The 20,218-nt window shown below is 40.0% G+C and overlaps 1 protein-coding gene across 1 annotated transcript; it reads left to right on the top strand.

Moving 5' to 3' along the window:
- The first annotated feature begins 293 nt into the window (after window positions 1–293).
- LOC122643618 (alpha-1,3-arabinosyltransferase XAT3-like) lies at window positions 294–1,454 on the top strand. Its single transcript, XM_043837227.1, has one exon. The coding sequence runs from the start codon at window positions 294–296 to the stop codon at window positions 1,452–1,454; it is 1,161 nt and encodes a 386-aa protein (XP_043693162.1).
- The last annotated feature ends 18,764 nt before the right edge of the window (window positions 1,455–20,218 follow it).

Here is a 20,218-nt window from a genome sequence, read left to right as displayed (position 1 = left end):
TAATCATACCTTTTGTCATCTAAGTAGGGTGATAAACTATAGGCTTATTCTCTTACCCAAAAAAATTTTAAAAGTTGTAACCTAATCTCATCTCTCCAAATGCCCTTGTAATACTTTGAAAATTCTTTGAGAGAACCATATTATTTGAATGTTATAATTTAGAATTTTAGATTCCGTTCCAATTTCAAACAGGGAAAGATCGAACGGCGCTAGAGACCACCGGATTTGCGTGTAAATCTGATCCAGAAAACGATGTCTGTGTTTCAAATCAACCCGTCTGGATAAAGACAGAAATGGGCGCCTTGACCGTATACCTCTCGTCGTCATCCAATAAGAACCAGAACCTGCAACTCCCACAATTGCAGCAGCAGATGCCACGCATGGTGAGGCCATATGTGAAGAAGAACGATGACCATGCTCGTAGATACGTCAAAGAGATTACCATTCAGCCGTACAACTACACAATCAATAATACTATCCCACCTACCTGCGATGTCACCCACGATGTCCCCGCCGTCGTCTTCTCCTCCGGTCTCATCGGAAACGTTTTCCACGAACTCAATGAGATCATAATCCCACTCTTTATCACCTGCCGTCACTTCCACTCTCGACTCCATTTCGTCGTCTCCGATTTCAATTACCTCTGGGTTACCAAGTTCCGTCAGGTTCTCTCTCATCTCTCCGACTATGAAATCATTAATGCTTCAGAAGACACTAGGGTCCACTGCTTCCCTGGAATCGTCACTGGCCTTCACTTCCACAACGACAACCTTATCTGCAAGAATAGTGAATTGCCCGTCAATTGTTCGATGCTTGACTTCAGACAATTCCTCCGAGAAGCATTCCACCTCAAAATCAAGAACATCGCTCAGCTGAACAAGAATATTTCCACTAGTTCTAATCAAGACCAGAAGAAGAAGCGAAAACCTGTTCTTATCATTCTCTCACGATTTCACTCTCGCAGGTTCTTGAACGAAGATGAGATGGTGAAGGTGGCGTCTGAATTAGGGTTTCGAGTTGTAGTGGCAAAGCCTGATCTAACGTCGAATCTAGACAAGTTCTCACGTGTGGTGAACAGGTGTGATGTTCTGGTGGGTGCCCATGGAGCGGGGCTTACCAACGAGGTGTTCTTGCCGGAAGGTGCGGTGCTGGTGCAGGTGGTACCTTTGGGCGTGCGGTGGGCCTCCTCCCACTATTATGGGATTCCAACGGGGGAGATGGGTGTTCAGTATTTGGAATATCAGATCAGTCCCCAGGAGAGCTCGCTCATGGACGTGTATGGTCCCAATCATCCAGTGATCATTGATCCTGATTCCATACACCGCGAGGGTTATAATCTTGGTAGGCCTATCTATATTGATGGCCAAGATCTCAGGCTTGATCTGTCCAAGTTTAGGGACACCCTTGTGCAAGCACTTAAACTTCTTGATGCAGTTTCTCTTCATCCACGGTGAAGGAAGAATTTCTTTGTCCATGGGTCTGGTGTCATGGGATGGGCATTAAAACAGTGGGAAGGGCATTATCAAATTCGTGTTGTGGGCTGAGTAAGTATGATCTGGATATGGATTTACTTTTCCATCACTTCTTATGTAAATTATGGGAAAAGTACATGTGCTATGTATGTGGCTCTCCTCTTTGAGACCCTATGTGCCCCATCATAGGAATCTTGCAGCTTTCGAGTTATCCTCCACCCACGATTTCATTCACTACAGTGTCTGATGGGCAGGAGAGGGCATTGAGAGGGTGTTTTGGAAAAATATTAAAATACTTTAGGGGTTTGTGAACCCTAGGTTGGTGGGTGAACAGTCCTCTAAGAGTGGAGGAAAACTTTGTCCTATTTAGATTGAGAAAAATATTCACATGAAGCTAGAGTGGGGATTACAAATTATGGGAAGAGGAGTGCATGTGTGATGTGTAGATCTCTCTCTCTCCTCCATGTCAATGTGGAATCTTATAGGAATCTTGAGGCACCTCATTTTGAGCACCCATTGGCTTGGCGTGAGAGATCATATTCATTACAAGGGATTATTTATAATGGGAAAAAGATCCCACAATGTTGTAGTGGGAATTCCCTCCCTTGCCTTCTCACACAATGAGTCGTGGAATTCATATTCTCATGCTGACACTCTCTGTCCTCATACAAAATGTGATCCCATTGATACTATACAAATCCATCTCCCACCTTCTCACTAGTGCGGTTTCACACTTGATGAACATATTTATATGTGAATTTAAGCCTTTATATTCTTGTATTTTCATACTTGAATAGAGCTACTCGAGGTGTTTTTATGTGTTTAATTTCAGATTTTAGGTCCATTCTAGAAAGAGAAGCCCAAATTATACTAAGAAGCCTTTGTGGAACTGAAATGCAAGGAATCAAGTTTTAAAGAAGCCCATGTCCATAGGCCCAAGAATTAATTTCATATGGGCTGGACCATTGCGCCATGAAGACCCAAGCAAGCACATTCGAAATTCAATAGGGGCAATATTCCCATCGAAAATTTTAAGGGGTATTTTTATCCAAGTGCATTGTTGGTGACATCTAGCATTTTCAATTGTAGAGTAGACCACAAGTCAAAGTAAGCTACTCAAATCTTGGAAGATTGGAAAGATTTCCTTCATGATTTGATTGGATCTTCTATTTTTGGAGTTGTGGATCCAATCTCCACCTCCCTCTCTATTCTTGGATAAAAATCTCAATCTCTCTATCTCTCTTTCTTCTTTAAAAAAAATCAAATCTAGAATTTCTTGACTGAAAAATATTGACCAAGGGAATCTCTCCCTTGGCTGGCTGAATTTTGCAAGGGAGATGGGGGGTTGTGTTTATAAATAAGGGGTCTTCTCCCCCCTTGAAATTCATTCATTCTCTCTTTAGTTTTTGGTTTTAGCATTCTTTCTCTTGTTTTTTCCTTTCTAGTTTTTTTGTCTAAGCTTAGAACTTTGATATAAATTTGTCTTTTTCATTCCTAGATCTAATGTAATTTAGGACTTTTAATCTCCTCCCCTTCTTACATTGGTGTAATTCAAGTTGTTGATTCAAGTTTAAGGCTGAAAATTTTTCTTCAATGGTTCAAGCTCAAATTCTACATAAACTAAGTTCTTTAATCTTTTGATTTTATTTTTTGTAGTTTAGTTTGAATGTTCTTTTAATCAACCCCCTCTCCTTCCATCATTTTTCCCATAGCCAACTAAACCCTCAACTGTTGAGGTAGAATGAAGCCATGAGGGAAGGATGAGTTGATGATTTGCTTGCTTGTGTATTAATGGACATGTTCATTATTTGGACTTACAATTATTGATTGCCGCATTATGCATGTCATCCTAATGGAATATATGCAATATTGTCGCCGTAGCCATTGTGACACCATTCATGTTCAAGATTTTCAGATCTAATTGTGTATTGAATGTGTTCTACTCATAGGATATGTTAGCTCTTTTCGCCGCATCTCCTATAGACCTAGACCATGATATATGCAATGCTTTGATGTGTTGATCATTGACTTACCCTAACCTTATGGTAGATTCCATCCCCAAGAGCCCTTCTCAATTTGAATCTACCCATCTCATTCTCTTACTTTTCGTGTTAATTCAGTTTGTCCTAGTTTAGCCTAGTTTCTTAATTTGATAGTTGATCTTGGTATTTTTTTTAGTTTGAGTGTAGAGATATAAATTTCTTGTTGAGTACACTTTGCCTATATTGAGAGTAAAGATTTAAGCAACCCGACCTCCCTGAGTTCCACCCGTAGCTATAGTTGATACTGTGCGCTTGCGGTTATTTTTCTTATCAAACAATACTCTAATGTTGTGGGAAAACTTTAGGGCTACATACACAATCATTTACAGCGTAGGGTCACAATTATTCTCTCTCTCTCTCTCTCTCTCGGAATTAGGCATTGCTTGTGATGAAGTGATGTATGAGCAAGAGAGGGAACTAATGAAGCCTATTGCATCCATGTCTCTCTTACAGTCAAGGTTTTAATTATCTTATTGTATCCGTCGATATTAACTGATAAGTATCTTATTTTTAGGGTACCAATATGATACCTAAGAAAGTATCAACTGTATAGGGTCAATACCTAACCCGATATGGTTGATACTTATCGATACTCTTGATACATCTCTTCTACACTATATATTACTTGATCAATGACTCAAAACACTTACCAAGAGCTCCCATAAGACATTGTAATCAATTTGTTTTGGTAAAATCAACTTGATTCCTTGTTTCTATTGGCAAAAGCGACTCTATTAGTATTGATTTTATCATCGTTTGGTAATTAAACAACCTGTAATCACAAATCGAAACCAGATTTGCACAAGAACAATTTTCTATTAAAACTTTAATTTTTTTTCCTCAAATACTGATTTTTATTGTCGTTTTTCGTAATGGATCACTAGGTTAGTGAAAAACAACATGAATGATTGCATCAAACTAGTGGTTTTTTTTTTTTTTGTGGCAATGACGCATGTATCCAAACTAGGGGTGCAAGTTTGGCCCTGTCGGCCCAAACCCGCCCTAGCCCGCCCTGAGCCCAAACAGGGCCTGGGTTGAGATATTTGGCCCTGAGGGCGGGTCAGGGCTGGAAATTTCTTACCCTGAGTCAAGGTCGGGTCGGGTTAGGGTTGAGGCCTCAGGCTAAGCTTGGCCCGGCCCGGCCCGACCCTGATTTAAGTTATACTATAGTATATATATTGATATTATATATACATTATAAACTTTAAATGTCACCCACATTTTTTTTATATAATATATTATATGTGAAGACAATAAGTGATATAATACTTTTTAGGGTTTTTTACAATTACCACCCCAAAAACTTTCATATCTACTATTACCCCTCCCAAAACTTTCAAACAACTATTATCCCCCATGGTGCAAACTAATTACTAAATGGACCCCACTGCTACGCACTTCTAACGGTGGGGTTTAGTAGTGATACAAAACCCTTGTCACGGATTTTCTAGGACGAAAATGCCCTTTTGGGGTGGTAATTGTACAAAACCCCGATGACAAGTCTTCTCCTTCTTCTCCTTCTTCTTCTTCCTCTTCTCGCAACCCCAATCGAACTTGACCGAACATTCATCCTTCCTAATCGCTACACCTGCTTGAATCTTCTCCAAGAAGGAAAAACCCACAACAAAGAATTTCTCATCTCGATCTAATTATAATTTTTCACAAATTCGAGCAACCAACCGACGTTCTTCACACTCTTCTCGCTATGAAGAATAGAAATCAAAGAAGAGCAAGAACAGAAAGTAGAGCTCTTTCCATGATGATGAAAGCAAACGGTAAGCCTCCTTCTCTCTTTTGTTGTCTCGCAATCAATTTTTTAATTCTCTATATATCTTTTTCCCCTTTTCATTTCTTGAAGAAACCCTAATCTGGGCTCCAATTCTCGCCTTTTCACAGATTATTATCACGAATGGATCGACCGCCTCAAGAATACCATTCTTCCCAGCCTTCGCCGCTCCATGTCATCTTCTTCAATGAGCCTCCTCTCGCACCCACGTCGATATTCTCTACCGCCATTTCCTAGACTATTACGAAGCACTCGACCTCGCCGCCTTTGAAGATTTCTCTCGTAGTCTCTACCGATCGGCAATCCCATGGAACAACCCTTTCTCTCGGTTCGGCGATTTGCACCCAAATCTCTTCACCAATCTCCTCGAGATCTTTCCTCGATCTATCTCAAGCTCTCTGATTGATGAAACTTGTTGGAAATTTTTCAAAGTTCGAGAACGAATTTTTTCGTCTAAAACCTCTCGTTTCTTCTTTCGCTTTTAGCTTTGTGTGAGACAACTTCTTCTTTTTGGCATTTACATCGTGCTTTTATTTTAAATGCTAGGGTTTTATTCCAGAAATGGCGATTTTAAATGCCGTTTTGGATCGTGAAGTACTTAGGCTGTCTCTGCTTGCCATTATATCTTCTTTTTTTTTTTCTGTTATAGAGCGAGGAGGAGCATTTTATTCCTGCCGCTATAATAGGATTTTAACTTTTCAGCTCGGTTTGGGTGAGCATTTTGTTAAGAAAATCTCCAAGCTCTTCTCGCTATTGATTTTCAAACTTCGAGAAAGAAAATGGTGGATTTGTTAAAGAGCTCAACTAGAAATAGGTTTCGATTCCGTGTGGGCCGTGAAGCTCGGTTTTTCTTTTCATCGAATCGTGGCCCGAGAAGACGGCGGCCCTCTATCCTTTTATACGGTGGAAGAAATCGTGGCCTGAGAAGAGGGCTAAGATAGAAGTTCTTCTTCCTCCGGTTTGCTGCAACAAGTGAGGTGGAGAGGATGAAGTGAAGAGGGTGAAGTGAAGAGGGCTGAGACGAAGTTCTTCAAAAGGTTTATTTCACTTTTGACCAAGGGTATTTTTGTCCTAGAAAATCAGTGACAAGGGTTTTGTATCACTACTAACCCCCACCGTTAGGGGTCTGTAACGGTGGGGTCCATTTAGTAATTAGTTTGCATCATGGGGGGGTAACAGTTGTTTGAAAGTTTTTGGGGGGGGTAATAGTAGATATGAAAATTTTTGGGATGGTAATTGTAAAAAACCCTACTTTTTATTATAGTGCTATTTTATGTAAAATTGATAATGTTCTCCCCGGCCCATTCCAGCCCATGCATTTCTTTCCCCTTCCCCATGATCAGGGCCAATCAGGGTCAGCCCAGTCCGAACCTGAGGGTAGGTCAGGGTTGGATTTTTCAGGCCCTGAGTCAGGGTCGGGTCGGGCCTGGGACCAGCTAAGGGGAATTAGGGTTGGGCTAGGGTTCTATAAAGCCCGGCCCAACCCGACCCTGTTGCAGCTCTAATGCAAACCATAACTCTTCCCTAAACTGGAAATGACATTTTTTTTTTGTATTAGTACAAGTAAGAAACTTCAGTTTTATATATAATCAATTGAATGCACTTGTCTTACCAAAAAGAGAAAAAATTGAATGCACTTGCTTTGTACTTTTTTTTCTTCTTTATACATGATATATTTTACATATTACTTATTTGTAGTATTTTATGCTTCATATCACAAATAAATGATATACCCACACACAGCTGGAATGGACTCATACACATCTCCCTTCATAATCAACGATATAACCACATGATAGTGGAATGATCTCCAAGTTATTTCACGTCCCATAATGTTTGCCAGAAATCACATTTACGTAGAAACTGGCCTTCATGTTGGATCTCCGCTTCTTTCCCCTCGTTAAGTGAGATTAATCATTGTACCCTCCACTCCTCATTCCGCTAAATGAGGTACAACATAACCATTTCCGTACCCTCAACTCCTTCCCCCCTTTAAATGAGGTATATCATAATCACTTATGTACACTCCACTCCTTTTCCCTCGCTAAGTGAGGTACTCCACAATCCATTGCGTATATTCACTCCTTCTCCCCTCACTAAGTGTGGTACACCACAAATACTATTTCACACAGACAAATGCATACAATGCATAAATCTCAATAGTTATAATTAATGCAAAATAACTCACAATTCATCATTTCTCAATTTTTCTCAATGCCACATCATTTCACACATTAGTAGTAAAATTTACATTTCATTTTGTACCATTTTATTCATTACAAATTTTGCTTGTCATCCAATACATATAACCGTAGTTTCAATCATTTCAATACAACTTTCTGATACACATATTACCACACAATTTGGAGAGAAGTCAAAGTAAATTCCACTCATAAAAGTACACAGTCGAAGATTGATTGCCCAGAGTTGAATGTTTGAAGTTCTCAAACCACTCGTCGCCTGTTATCTAATTATCACCAAACATGTGTTACAACACTTAAGGAAGCCAATGATTCCATTCTCATTGGGTTCAGCCTGCCAAAACAGGCAAAATAACCAAATAGGGGTGATCTGGCGCCCGACTCGCCGTATTCCCTATCGGAGTTGTCGGCTCGCAATCTGGAAGCCTCTGCTAAGCAAAATTTGAAATAGACATAAAACTCAAGAGGCAACTGGAGCCCTCCGGTTCCTTTGCCGGCAAGCCGGTTGTGGCCCAGAACCTACTCGAGAGAGTAGTACGACCTAGGGTTTTGGGGATTTTCAAGGGATTTTTTACCCAAATCCAAAACACGAAGATTCTACACTTTTAACACTAAAATACATCATTCAAAAGGTTTTAAAACTCTAATCATACGAGAAATCAAACTCTATTTCACAATTTTATTCTACCAAGCTCTAAAATGGGAATCTCCAAACCCTCTTCGTTTTCAAAAGCAAAGCTGAAACATGACACAAAACCATCTAAATCACTCTATCCACAACTAAACCTCATCATCTAACACCTAGGTTAGAAACGAATCAAATTCTATTGAGTTTTACTTCTAAATTTCCTTCAAGCTTGAAATGGGTGAAGATGTGTGGCTCAAATCACTCACAAAAGCTTGGATTTTGTTTTCCCCCTCAAATATTAGCTCAAACCTCGGTCCTCCATGGATTCTCCACTTTGCAAGTGAACCTTTTCCCTTGTCTCTTCTTTTTCCATCTCTTTCTCTTTCTATTCTTCTCAAAAGATGTGTTGAGTATTTCTCAACGAAGTCACTACTCAACCCTTTTATGGGGCCTCTCTAGCCCTATATTAAGTCACTAATTAATCCACCCCCTCTAAGTGATCAACATCCACTAAATAAATTTCACTTAAATTGAACCCTCACTTGAACCATGTTGGCTCAACCCATGGTTCAACTCATAAATTAATAGGAACCCAACTCAACCTTATAGCTTATGACCCTTAGATAAATTTCACTATTCGTATAGTATATATGCCTATGCATTAAATCTACTCATATGACCATAGGGTATATTATTACCCTTAAATCTTATAAATACTAGGACCTATGCCATAAATAATAAAATAGTATTCCACACATTATTACTTCCATTCTATATCGTGGAACATATTTAAAATTACGAATATGCCTTTATTGATATAATATTATAAGTGTGACTAAAATGAAGGTGAAACAGTGTACACAATCAGCAAGGAACAAATAATATTAAGACATCCACCAAATTATTAAGATATGCATATATATATATATATATATATAGTTGCGTCTGAAAACCTTTGCCACCCGGTCCATGGTTTTTAGACGCCCGGTCAGCCCACGGATGAGCCTGTAAAAATCGAGTTAGCACAAGAGAGCCGATGTGACTCCGACCAAGGACTCTCTGATACCTAAGTCAGATCTCCAAAGCAACAACATTTCAACTAGAGTAAAAAGTGAGATGACGTTTGAGCCTCATACCTGGGTATTTATAGTATGGCTTTGGGCGGTTACAGAAAGAGTCCTTGTAAGGAAAGAGTATGACTTAGGTAGGAGATCTCGTGCTGGAGTTATATTTGGAAGTGGACTCTTTACACGGTAAGAGTCCTTAGTTGAGTGCGATACGGTTCCGCCGATAGATAACGGCTGATCCCAGCTGACTCAGCATATCTCGTGATCTTCGGGATGAGGTGACGTGTCCCCGGGACTTGTACGGGCTACGGTTGTTGCTTCAATTTAGGGTTTTATAGGGATATCCAATCCTTCGTATTAGGCTGACCCTATGCTAGGCTGACCGTGCTCTCAGGCCGACCTTGCGCAAGGGCTGTGTGTGAAGTCTTGGACTAAGTTTGAGGCATTGGTCCTTCCATTCGTAATTGCCTTGTGGCCCGAGTGTGGGCCATTCGGGTCTTCCTGGTTTTCCAATCTTGAACCTGAATCCGAGTGAGAGTACTCAGTCTCGCCAACCCTGACCGAGTGGGAGCACTCAGTCTCACCAACCTTGATCCGAGTGGGAGCACTCGGGTCTTCCCTTGACCCTCGGCACGTGCTGTTGGTTGAGTGCGCCATATGCCGATTGAGAGTACTCGACCACATCCGAGGGTACACCAGTCGGACCTGAAGATTCGTCTCCGGTCGGCCTTAGGTTATTGCTTGGCCCGACCGGTCACTCTCGTTCTGCCTCTGGTTGCCTTGTGTCATTCCATCATTGGTTTATTATTTCTTGACTCATATGTATATATATATGTTGAGTACATTTCTATATACTAAATCTACAAAAATGGGATGCAAAGAACATTATGAAAATGAATATATATTATGTTAGAGTACATTTATCTCACTATACTAAATCTAACCCAACAAATGTGGGATGCAAAGAACATTAAGTGTGCAACAAATCTGAGACATGGATGCTACCTGACTGCCTCAGCCATTTTTCAGGGGGAAGATGAACACCAAGGAAGTTGAGACAGGGATGGGAGGGGGATTGCTATAGGTTTGGGCTAAGGGGAGAGGGCAGGGCTGGGAGGGAGATTGGGAGTTGTGACAGGGGGTATTGTAGGGAGTTTGGACCAGCAACCCCAATTAGGTACCACTCCACATGGTGAGAACCAACCAAACATAATCTACATACGTCTGACCCTTTGGGATGGAGATTCTGTGTGGTTGATTCTCACAATGTCGAATGCATGGCACTCCACATGGGTAGAGGATCTAGACTCTGTTGCACGTTGTGGGGAGGGGGAGGTGGGGTAAAAATTATGATGGTGTATAGTTGAAAATTTCAAAAATGGTATCTCAAATGTACTTTGAAACTTTGGTAGGGGTGTAAATGAATAGCCGAAATTCGTTTCCGTATCCGTGTCTGTATCTGTTTAGCACTATCCAAATCCGTCCGAAAGCTAAACGGATGCGGATACGGATAGGCTATAGCTATCTGAAAAGCTATATTTACATGTAAACAGATAAAATATTAGATCCGTATCCGTGTCTGTATCCGTTTAGCAGTATCCGAATCCAACCAAAATCTAATTGGATGCGGATGCGGATATAGCACTATCCGAACCGAATCCGATCCATTTACATCCCTAAACATTGGGTACCTTAGGTGGAGTTTAACTAAACATTATGTACTCCAACTGTTCTTTGCTCAAAAAACTTTTTTTTTTTTGAGTGCCAAGGAGACCTTGAACTGAAGTTTGAACTCATGACTTCTTAATTGTGAGATCCAGACTTTCATTGGCGAGCAAGGGGATTAAAAAAAGAATAATTTGACTTTGGATATGTATATTTTTTCCACGCCATGATCCTTATACGGTTGCATTTTGAAGTTATATAATAATTAATTTTGTTCTAATTTAATCACTGAAAAAAAAAGGGAAAGGAAATCTGATTGAACACCAAGGACCAGATCTGGGTGAATATCTTTATCGCAAAGACCATGACCTATATCCATTTTAATTAGAACCGACTTGGAAGATACAATTATACAAAGAGCGCCATAGACTTTTGAGCTCTGGAGATATATGGCAGATTTGACAAGCTTCCAATGATCTCATCAATCCCCTTTATGTTTCTTTATGTAAAAGAACGTTAAAAGACCGAGAGTTGCGGGTTCAAAGATTGATTTTATTGATCGTCAAACGACTCAAACCTCTCTAAAATGAACCCCGGCTTCTTAAGAATTCAATCGCCCACCTAACACTTGAAAAAATAAAAAGACATCATTGTCTTTTTTTTACGATTGGATTTTTAAGTGTGATGCACTGGATGGTGCACCGCACTTGAGAGAATGAAAATCCAACCCTCTCCCAAACACTTAATCGTTTTTTATTCCACAACAATTAGTTTTGAGGGTGTGCCAACCTCAAAGCTATTGAATATTTCTTCTCGTTTTGATGGAGAAGATGGAATAGGTGCCCTATGGCACCCCTTGATCAACCAAATGAAGTAATTGGATGGCCATTTTGGCTGATACATATTTGTATTGTTGGACCTATTGCCGATATGGGTGGTGAGTATCAGTAAAAAAGTAGAGCGTTTTTTGAATTTACGTTCCGATCTGCATCGTATCAGTCTCGATATCAATGATGTCCAATACAGCCATTGATACCAAGACCAATAGCTTTGCTGGATAATGGGTCAACCCCAACTTCGCCTTGAGGTTCTTTGAGAAAGAAGCATCACTATAGAAAACAATCCATCCTGGTTGTGAAACAAGGCCTGGTTGGGCCAGGTTTGTCAAAACCCCAGCCCAACCCTGAATCCTCTTAGTTCAGTCCAAGCCCCAATTGGCATTGGGGTCAGGTATATCTCAACCCAAGTCCAACCCTATTGAGCTCAGCCCAACCCAGCCCGGCCCTAATTGAACCAGATTAGGCCAGGTTGGCCTTGATTTGATTAACCCTAGGATTGGGCAGGTCCTGATTGACCTTTAGTGACCTTGTTTTTTTGCCATATGTGTCCTTAATTGCATTAAAACTAAAAAAAGAAAAAAAACAAGCGATAGCATCATGATCAATCATTCTTAAAAATAATCCTAAAGGGTTAAAGCTTTAAGCGTTATATGTAATAACTAATATATATTTATATAAAAACAGGACTGACTGGATCGGGCTGGGCTCAACCTGAGGCTTCAGCCCGGGCCCGGCCTCGAGCTAAAAGTCCTAAACCAGGTCCACTTTGTGGGCTGAAAAGTCCATCCTAAGCTCTTGTTCAGGCTCGGGGCAACCTCGGTTTCATAGGGCCAAACTTTACAACCCTAGTCCATCCTTTGGCTCCATCTCATTGCAAAGGAAAAATTGAAGGGTTGAAATTTTTAAACTTAGAAAAAGAAATTTGTATAAGTATTACTTAATATAACTTAATTTGATTATTAAATTTTATTTTACTAGAAATTTAAATATATTATACAATATTGTCAGGTAATGATTACCAATTTTTTTTTAAAACCAATTTCACAAACGGCTCTCCATTTCTTTTAATTGCAACTAACGGAATTATAATATTAAATTGATTCTTAAAGTAAATGGAGCGGATAGTACATAACTACATATATATATATATATATATATGGAAGTATAAATATAAATAGAACGAGTGATGCATATGGAACCTATTAAAACAATAGAGTAATGATGCACATGGCTCTACCAAAGAAAAAATAGAATGACGCACATGGAATTATGTAATAAATGAAGCAAATGATGCATATGACCTATTGACTATTGTAATAAATGAAGTGATGCACGTGAACCTTGTAACCTTTTTGGTGTTTTTTTTTTATTTTTTTTATAAACAACCTATTAAGTTAAATAGAGCAGATTTTTTTTTTATTTTTGATAAAATATAGAGCAGATGATACACATGGAATTATAGAAGCATACACAAGCATCCCTCCACCCCAAAGCCAAAAACAAAGAAAATGGAATCATATGTAAGAGATTTTCAATGATGCACATGGAATTATGTAATAAATAAAGCAAATGATGCACATGACCTATTGTAATAAATGAAGTAAGTGATCCACGTGAACCTAGTAAGTTTTTGGTGTTTTGGTTTTTTGGTAAACAACCTATTAAGCTAAATAGAGCAGATGATGCACATAGAATTATGAAAGCATACACAAGCATCCTCCCACCCCAAAGCCAAAAACAAAGAAAATGGAATCATATGTAAGAGATTTTTAATATTGTATTGAACTTAATTAATTATACCTTAACTATTGGTGTGGATCCATGGGCATAAAACTCGGTTTGGAATCACTTTAAGGTTAATGGGAGTATATTAGTCTTTTCCATTATGGGGGTGGACAAGGATGTATTATAAATACAAGGTTAGGGTCCCTACAGTCTCATTCTCTGTTCTTCCGACTAAGAATTTAAGAGGTGCATATGAGACAAGAAGATTGGAGAAGATCCTGATCAAGATTTTTGTTCGTGTTCTTCGTGGACTCTATTAAATCATCTCCAACATACGTGGGTGCAAAGCATACACCGTTTCTCCTGTTTTCTTTTTCAATCATGTTCTAGTTTAATGTATGGAGATTGATTAGGGTTTCACAAAATCCAAAGAATTACTAACTATCATACACAAAGCAAAAATATAAGGCTAACAACACCTCGAACAAAATAAACAACACAAACGATTACCCGGTTCATGGTAGCTTACTTACCTGATGTGTCACTAAAAGTTTGTTCCAAAGATGAGTGACACGTGAAAAGCTTCGTGGTCGAATCGTATGAAGCGATATTTGATTTTAGTTCATGGAAGGCTTTGGAATCAGGGTTGGCTAGCCCAATATCCCGTAGGATATAAAACCTATACCTGACACATCTGACTGGACGGTGCGGACATCAATCATTCGACATTACAAAATGAGGAATGGACCTCCATCATGCACATCCTGGTTACATCCTGGTTACATCCTGTGAGGATCCGTGTCTTCTCAGGCGCTCGGTTGGGGCGCAGAGTGGGTTTTTATGTGCTCCTCGGTTGGAGGGAGAGAAGAAATGCGTCTTCTCAGGGGGTATGTTGTCAATTTATCAGGGGATGGGGGTCATACAATAAAATGAAATGGAGTCGCCACTTAGGGTTAGGGCCTAGGACCCATTGGTGTAGCCCTAGAAGGGCTACGAGACTTCAATTGGTCTGATCAGAGATTCGGGGTAAGTGGTCAAGTTACGAGAGTAGGAAGATGTTAGGCACCCACCTCGCCCGGATAAACCGGTCTTTCTACTAGATGCTTGTTTTCGAATATTCTCCTTTTATGAATGTCATATTGCCACATGTATGGCTAAATAATGATGCACAAACTATTTAATTAAATTAAACTATGTCACACTAATTACTGTACACTGCACAAGAATACTTGAAAGGACTACATTGTACTGAAATTAAAAGTTAACGAAAGAAATGTATACCTATATGCTTTAAATAAATGCAGTTATGCAAAATAGACGTTGTCCCCCAACTCAGGCGGAAGCAAAAGATTGACTTTGTTTGTCGGACAGAGTAACGGTTTGCGAGTGTCGAATCTAACGATCTCAGAAAGAATAACGGCGTTCCATGGCTTTGGAAATTAGGGGCTCAAAGGTCGGATAGTGGCTATGCCACGGGAGGTTTTCCAGATTTGGGCAAGAAAGGGTCGAAGAAGCTAGACTCGGATAGCCCAGACTTCGGATAGAGGGACAAGGCTCGAAGGCTCAAAATCGGATTGGGGAAGAGCCCCAAAATAAAGAAAACAAGGAAAAATTGGAAAATTGGAGCTCTGGGGGTGACCCCTCTCCCACAAACTTCAATTTTCAAATGAGGGAGTGACCCCCTTTTTACGTGCAGGGCCGCATGGCAGGGCTGCGGCAGAGCAAAAATGGGAAAAAAAATCGAATTTTGGGCGCTTGAGGCGCAGCACGGTAGGGCCACGTAGGTTACGGCGCTGCGTGGCGGGGCCGTGCAGTACAGGGCACTGCCTTGCGGGGCTGCGATCGTGACACTGCCTCGTAGGGTTGTGTGGGCTGTCTGCGGCCATCTGGCAGGATCGTATGCACGATGTACGCTTTATGGGACGAGTGGAGATGTTTTCTAATACAATGTTTGGTTTTTGGGGAAATTGTCAGTCATTTGCGTCCGATTGTCATCATCGTTGGGGGGGTGACAAAATTGAATGTCTATACATCCTGTCTCAATGTATCAAGACATGCTACAAATCGACTGTATTTAGTGAAGGCGTGCTTAAAAGGATATGATGTCCACCGAAAGGGTTAATTATCTTCTGACAAGCCGTATGCATTTTTTTTTTTTTGGGTACAAAGCCACGTTACATTTAACACATGCTTACGTAAGCCAACCAATCTAAGGACGCGTATGGACTCAACGTCCCATCATGACACACCATGACATATCCTTCCGATCGTCTATAAAAAATCAGCTAAAGACTCTGGGTAAGATAGATTGAAATCCATCTTGTTGGGAAAATCTTCCCAACCTCCATGATTGTTTTGATGATAATAAACGTGTTGGCATAAGCCATTGTGTATTAATATGTCAACAGGTTTGATGATGGAACCAAGAAGATCAAGCCAAGAAATTAAAGGACATAAAGCACAAGGATGTTTGAGACAAAGCTTAAAAGACCAAGGCTTTGAAGACACCTCACCATTCTCATAAAAGAATAATTAAAGAACATCACTTGAAGAAATCAAGTTGAAGACCTTCATGAAGATGCTCATGTGCACATTCACAAATACACATTTGTATACTTGTATTTACATTTGCATAATATTAATGAGATTGCATTTGCATCATATAGAGACCTTAGGAGGTTGTCATTTGAACCCACATGACCTTAGGAAATGTTGGAAAAAGGTTGGAGCAAAATCCCGCGAAACCCCACAGTCAAAACTTTCAGAAACAAGCAAAACAGGAGAACGGGACTGTGATCCGGTCGATCGGATCTCAGGGCCCAGTTCGTCCGGATGTTGACAGCAGCATCACGGGAACGTTTTTGTGACTTGATCCGATCGACCGGACTGCAATCGAATAATTATTTGCCCTCCAACGGCTATTTTTCAATGGATCTATTTCTCCAACAACTATGATTTGGTTGACCTGATCATTCTTCAGGTCGACCGGATGGACAAAAAATAGATCTGTTAGAGCACATTTTGCATATGTTTTAGAGCCTATAAATAGATAACATGTGAGAGCTTTTTACTTATCCACTACAGTCCAAAATACTACTTTTGTGAGAGGTGAAAAGTCAATCATAAGTTCTATTGATTGAAGTCTAGTAGTCTCCATCAAGATCATCCAAGATTGACTTCAACACTCAAGACCTTTACAAGTTTTGATTCTAAAGAGAAGTTCTAAAGAAGGTCAAAGCATTAAGCATCATTGTATATCATTCATCACTTGCAAGAAGTACTTGTCACACTCCTTACCTAGGTAATTCTTACCTTTTCTTTATTGTATTCACTGTTTATGCTTTTGATTTAAGAAATTATTAGCGTATTAATCTAGATTGTACTTAGATTAATACGTGAGATCCTCTTATCACGGTAAAAAGATTAGGATTCTCTTATCCTGTGAAAAGAGTTAGGATCCTCTTATCTTGTGAAAAAGATTGTAAAGGTGTTCTTCCCAGCTATTGTACTGAAAGAAAGAAGCTAGTGAAATTCTCACTAGGTTGAGAGGAGTGGACATAGGCTGCGTTAGCCGAACCACTATAAATCCTGTGTGTTCTTCTATTTTATCATTTATCTTTATCTATCTTGTTTTATTCAAAGAAAATGTCAAAAACTCAATTTTTAAAGAAAATTAAGGGCAAAAAAGTTCGATTACAACCAATATTGGCAGATTCAGGTCGGTATCGGATGGGTATTAGTAGTGACTAATACCGAGAACATAAATAATGGGGGGAGGGGAAAAGGGAGTCTGCCTTATGGTACAAAAGACATGAGTAGCGCAAACCCATGGCTTCTTGGGCAAGGCACCAGCTAATGAGCAAACAGTTGTCTTCGGGTGGCTTCATGATTGGACTCTTGAGTGGTCATTACATTCTCATCCTATTGATAATATTGAAACTATATATCCTCCCTTTTGACAATATCCTAATACCTAGGGTAAAGAAATAGTGAAGAAAAACTCATTTTCCCTCTCTTTTTAATGTCCTTGGTGCTGCTTTTTACGTTGTCTTAGAATTGTCTCTATATATTTCTCTTCCTGTGGTTGATTACCTAACACTTTCTTAATCTTTTTATGGGAAAAGGCTGGCCATGCCACTTGCATACCACAAGCTAGCAGCTGCCACTGTGTCTATCTCTCTCTTATCCCTGAACCCTGCTTGATCCTCTTGTAGGATGCCCATCCCATGTCCCCATTGGTGCCACCCATTAGCATACCACACACAGGCGCGATGTGCCTATCCTTCTCCCTCTTTTATTCACTTGTTAACCTGCCTTTAATGAGATGTAGGTTATTTTATTAGTTCTTTTTTTAGGGCAAGGGTTGGACATGCCTGCTCGCTTTCCATAAACTAGCAGCATGCACCAATGGGGACCTTGGAATGGGCTAGGCAGGGGCATCATTTCGTAAGAGTTGGGGAAGGAGAGAGACACATGACTAGGGTGCCCGCTTTCAAGGTCATTGCTATTCTAAGGGTCATGAATTGTCTAATTCACAATGGCTTTTATAGCTTGACGGTATTGACAGTATGTGTGTGTATAATTGGATCTATAAGATAAAAAGGTTAGTTTGGGGTACCTTACCTTTTTATTTTTTGTCTTTTTTAATGCAAGGGTACCTTACCTTTATGTTTTTTGTCTTTTTTAATGCAAGGGTACCTTACCTTTCATATGCTATCTTTGGGATATCTTTTTTTTTTTTTTCTTCTATGATATTTCCAACTTTGTCTATACCATATATCTCCATTGTGAAGATAATGTGTTTTTGGTATTTCTCCTCATCTGAAACGATGAGTTGAGAGTTGTATTTATATTTGAATTCTTGATACAAGTGGAGTTACAAGAGAATGCTATCCGTTGTAGAGTTGGGCAAGTATTGAACAAGCTTGAAGATAGGGATAAGAAGTTATTCAAACTATTTTAGAAATTCAAAAAAACTGTTGGAGATTCAAATTCAAATGTACTCCTAACATCCCCCCTCAAGATGAAGAGGGGCGTTTGCAAATCTTCAGCTTGTCACGGAGGAAGATAAATCGAGCCGTTGACAGTGGTTTGGTGAGAATATCGGCCAGCTGGTCCTTTGTTGAGATGAACCTTACTTCAAGTTGTCCTTGTGCTACTAGATGTCGAACGAAATGAAAATCCACTTCAATATGTTTCGTTCTTGCATGAAATAATGGATTTGCTATTAAATATGTTGCTCCCAAATTATTAGACCATAGCACAGGTCTGTGATTATTGGAGACACCCCAGTTCTTGAAGTAAAGATGTGATCCAAATGATTTCGGCCCTAGCATTTGCTAGGGCTCTATACTCAAATTCTATGGAGGATCTTGCTATTGTTGGTTGTTTCCTAGCAAACCAGGAAATTAAATTGGCTCCCATAAAAATCGCATAACCTCTAGTGGACCTACGATCATCAACACAACCGGCCCAGTCAGCATCAGAGAAGGCCATTAAACCAGTTGTGGAACTCTTAGAAATGAGAAGGCCACGGGTCACAGTTGCCTTAAGATAGAGCAAGATTCTTTTGACAGCATGCCAATGAACCTCTATAGGAGTTTGAAGAAACTGGCAAACTTTGTTGATTGAAAAGGAAATATCTGGCCTTGTGAGTGTGGCATATTGAAGAGCCCCAACTATGCTACAATACAAGGTGCAATCAACCATTGGATTCCCATCATGCTTAGATAGTCGGGCAGTAGTCGCCATGAGTGTTTGAATTGGCTTGACACCATCCAGACCGGTTCTTTCCAACATATCGGTGATGTATTTTTGTTAAGACAAAATAATCCCTTGTGAGTGAGGGATGACCTCTACACCCAAGAAGTAATGCAACTATCCCAAGTCACGCAGAGCAAACTCCATATGGAGGTCTTGAATCACCTGTTGAACCAGAGACAATGTAGAGCCCGTGATAACTATATTGTCAACATAAACCAGGATGTATAGACATTGTGCACCCTTTTTGAGTATGAATAAGGATGTGTCCGTTTTGGATTCTTGAAATCCCAGTTTCACTAAGTAAGAACTCAAACGTTCAAACCAGGCTCTTGGTGCTTGCTTCAATCCATAGAGGGATTTTTTTAAGTTTACACACATAGTCAGTTCGATCTGGATCTGTGAAGCCGGTCGGCTGAGACATGTAAACATCTTCATGCAGTGCACCATTTAAAAAGGCATTATTGATGTCAAGTTGGCGTAGGGGCCAATTACGGGATGTTGCCAATGAGAGAACTGTTCTTATAGTAGTGGGTTTGACAACTGGGCTAAATGTCTCTGTGTAATCAATCCCGGCTTGTTGATTATACCCTTTGACTACTAATCTAGCCTTATACCTTTCTATGGTGCCTTCAATCTTTCTCTTTATTCTAAAAACCCATTTTGACCCAACTATATTTTGATTGGGAGATGGAGGTACCAAAACCCAAGTTCCATTTTGTAACAACGCATTAAATTCCTATAACATTGCTTCATTCCACCGAGAATATTTTGCAGCCTCTGTATAGCAAGTAGTTTCTTTTTAGCACTAGTTTGGGCAAGAAAGCAGATGGTAATGGACTATGTGGGTTCTTTTTGGTTGTTCTTGTGTTTCAGTTACAGCAGGCTGAGATTGTGAGCCTGATGTAATCGAAATAGGAATGGGTAATGGGGCAGGTGGTGGTGGGGAATTCGTGGTTGGATCCAAAGATGGTGCTAATGTAGGAGGGCTTGGAGATGGTACTGCAGCAATAGGTGATGGAGAGGTCACAGG

This window comes from Telopea speciosissima, chromosome 10, assembly GCF_018873765.1.
Source record: "Telopea speciosissima isolate NSW1024214 ecotype Mountain lineage chromosome 10, Tspe_v1, whole genome shotgun sequence".
NCBI lineage: Eukaryota > Viridiplantae > Streptophyta > Magnoliopsida > Proteales > Proteaceae > Telopea > Telopea speciosissima.
Note: the sequence above shows the minus strand (reverse complement) of the source record. Positions and strands in the feature narration are given on the sequence as shown.

Excerpts from the sequence above, each read along its gene's own strand:
- LOC122643618 (XM_043837227.1), top strand. The coding sequence starts at position 294 with ATGGGCGCCTTGACCGTATACCTCTCGTCGTCATCCAATAAGAACCAG.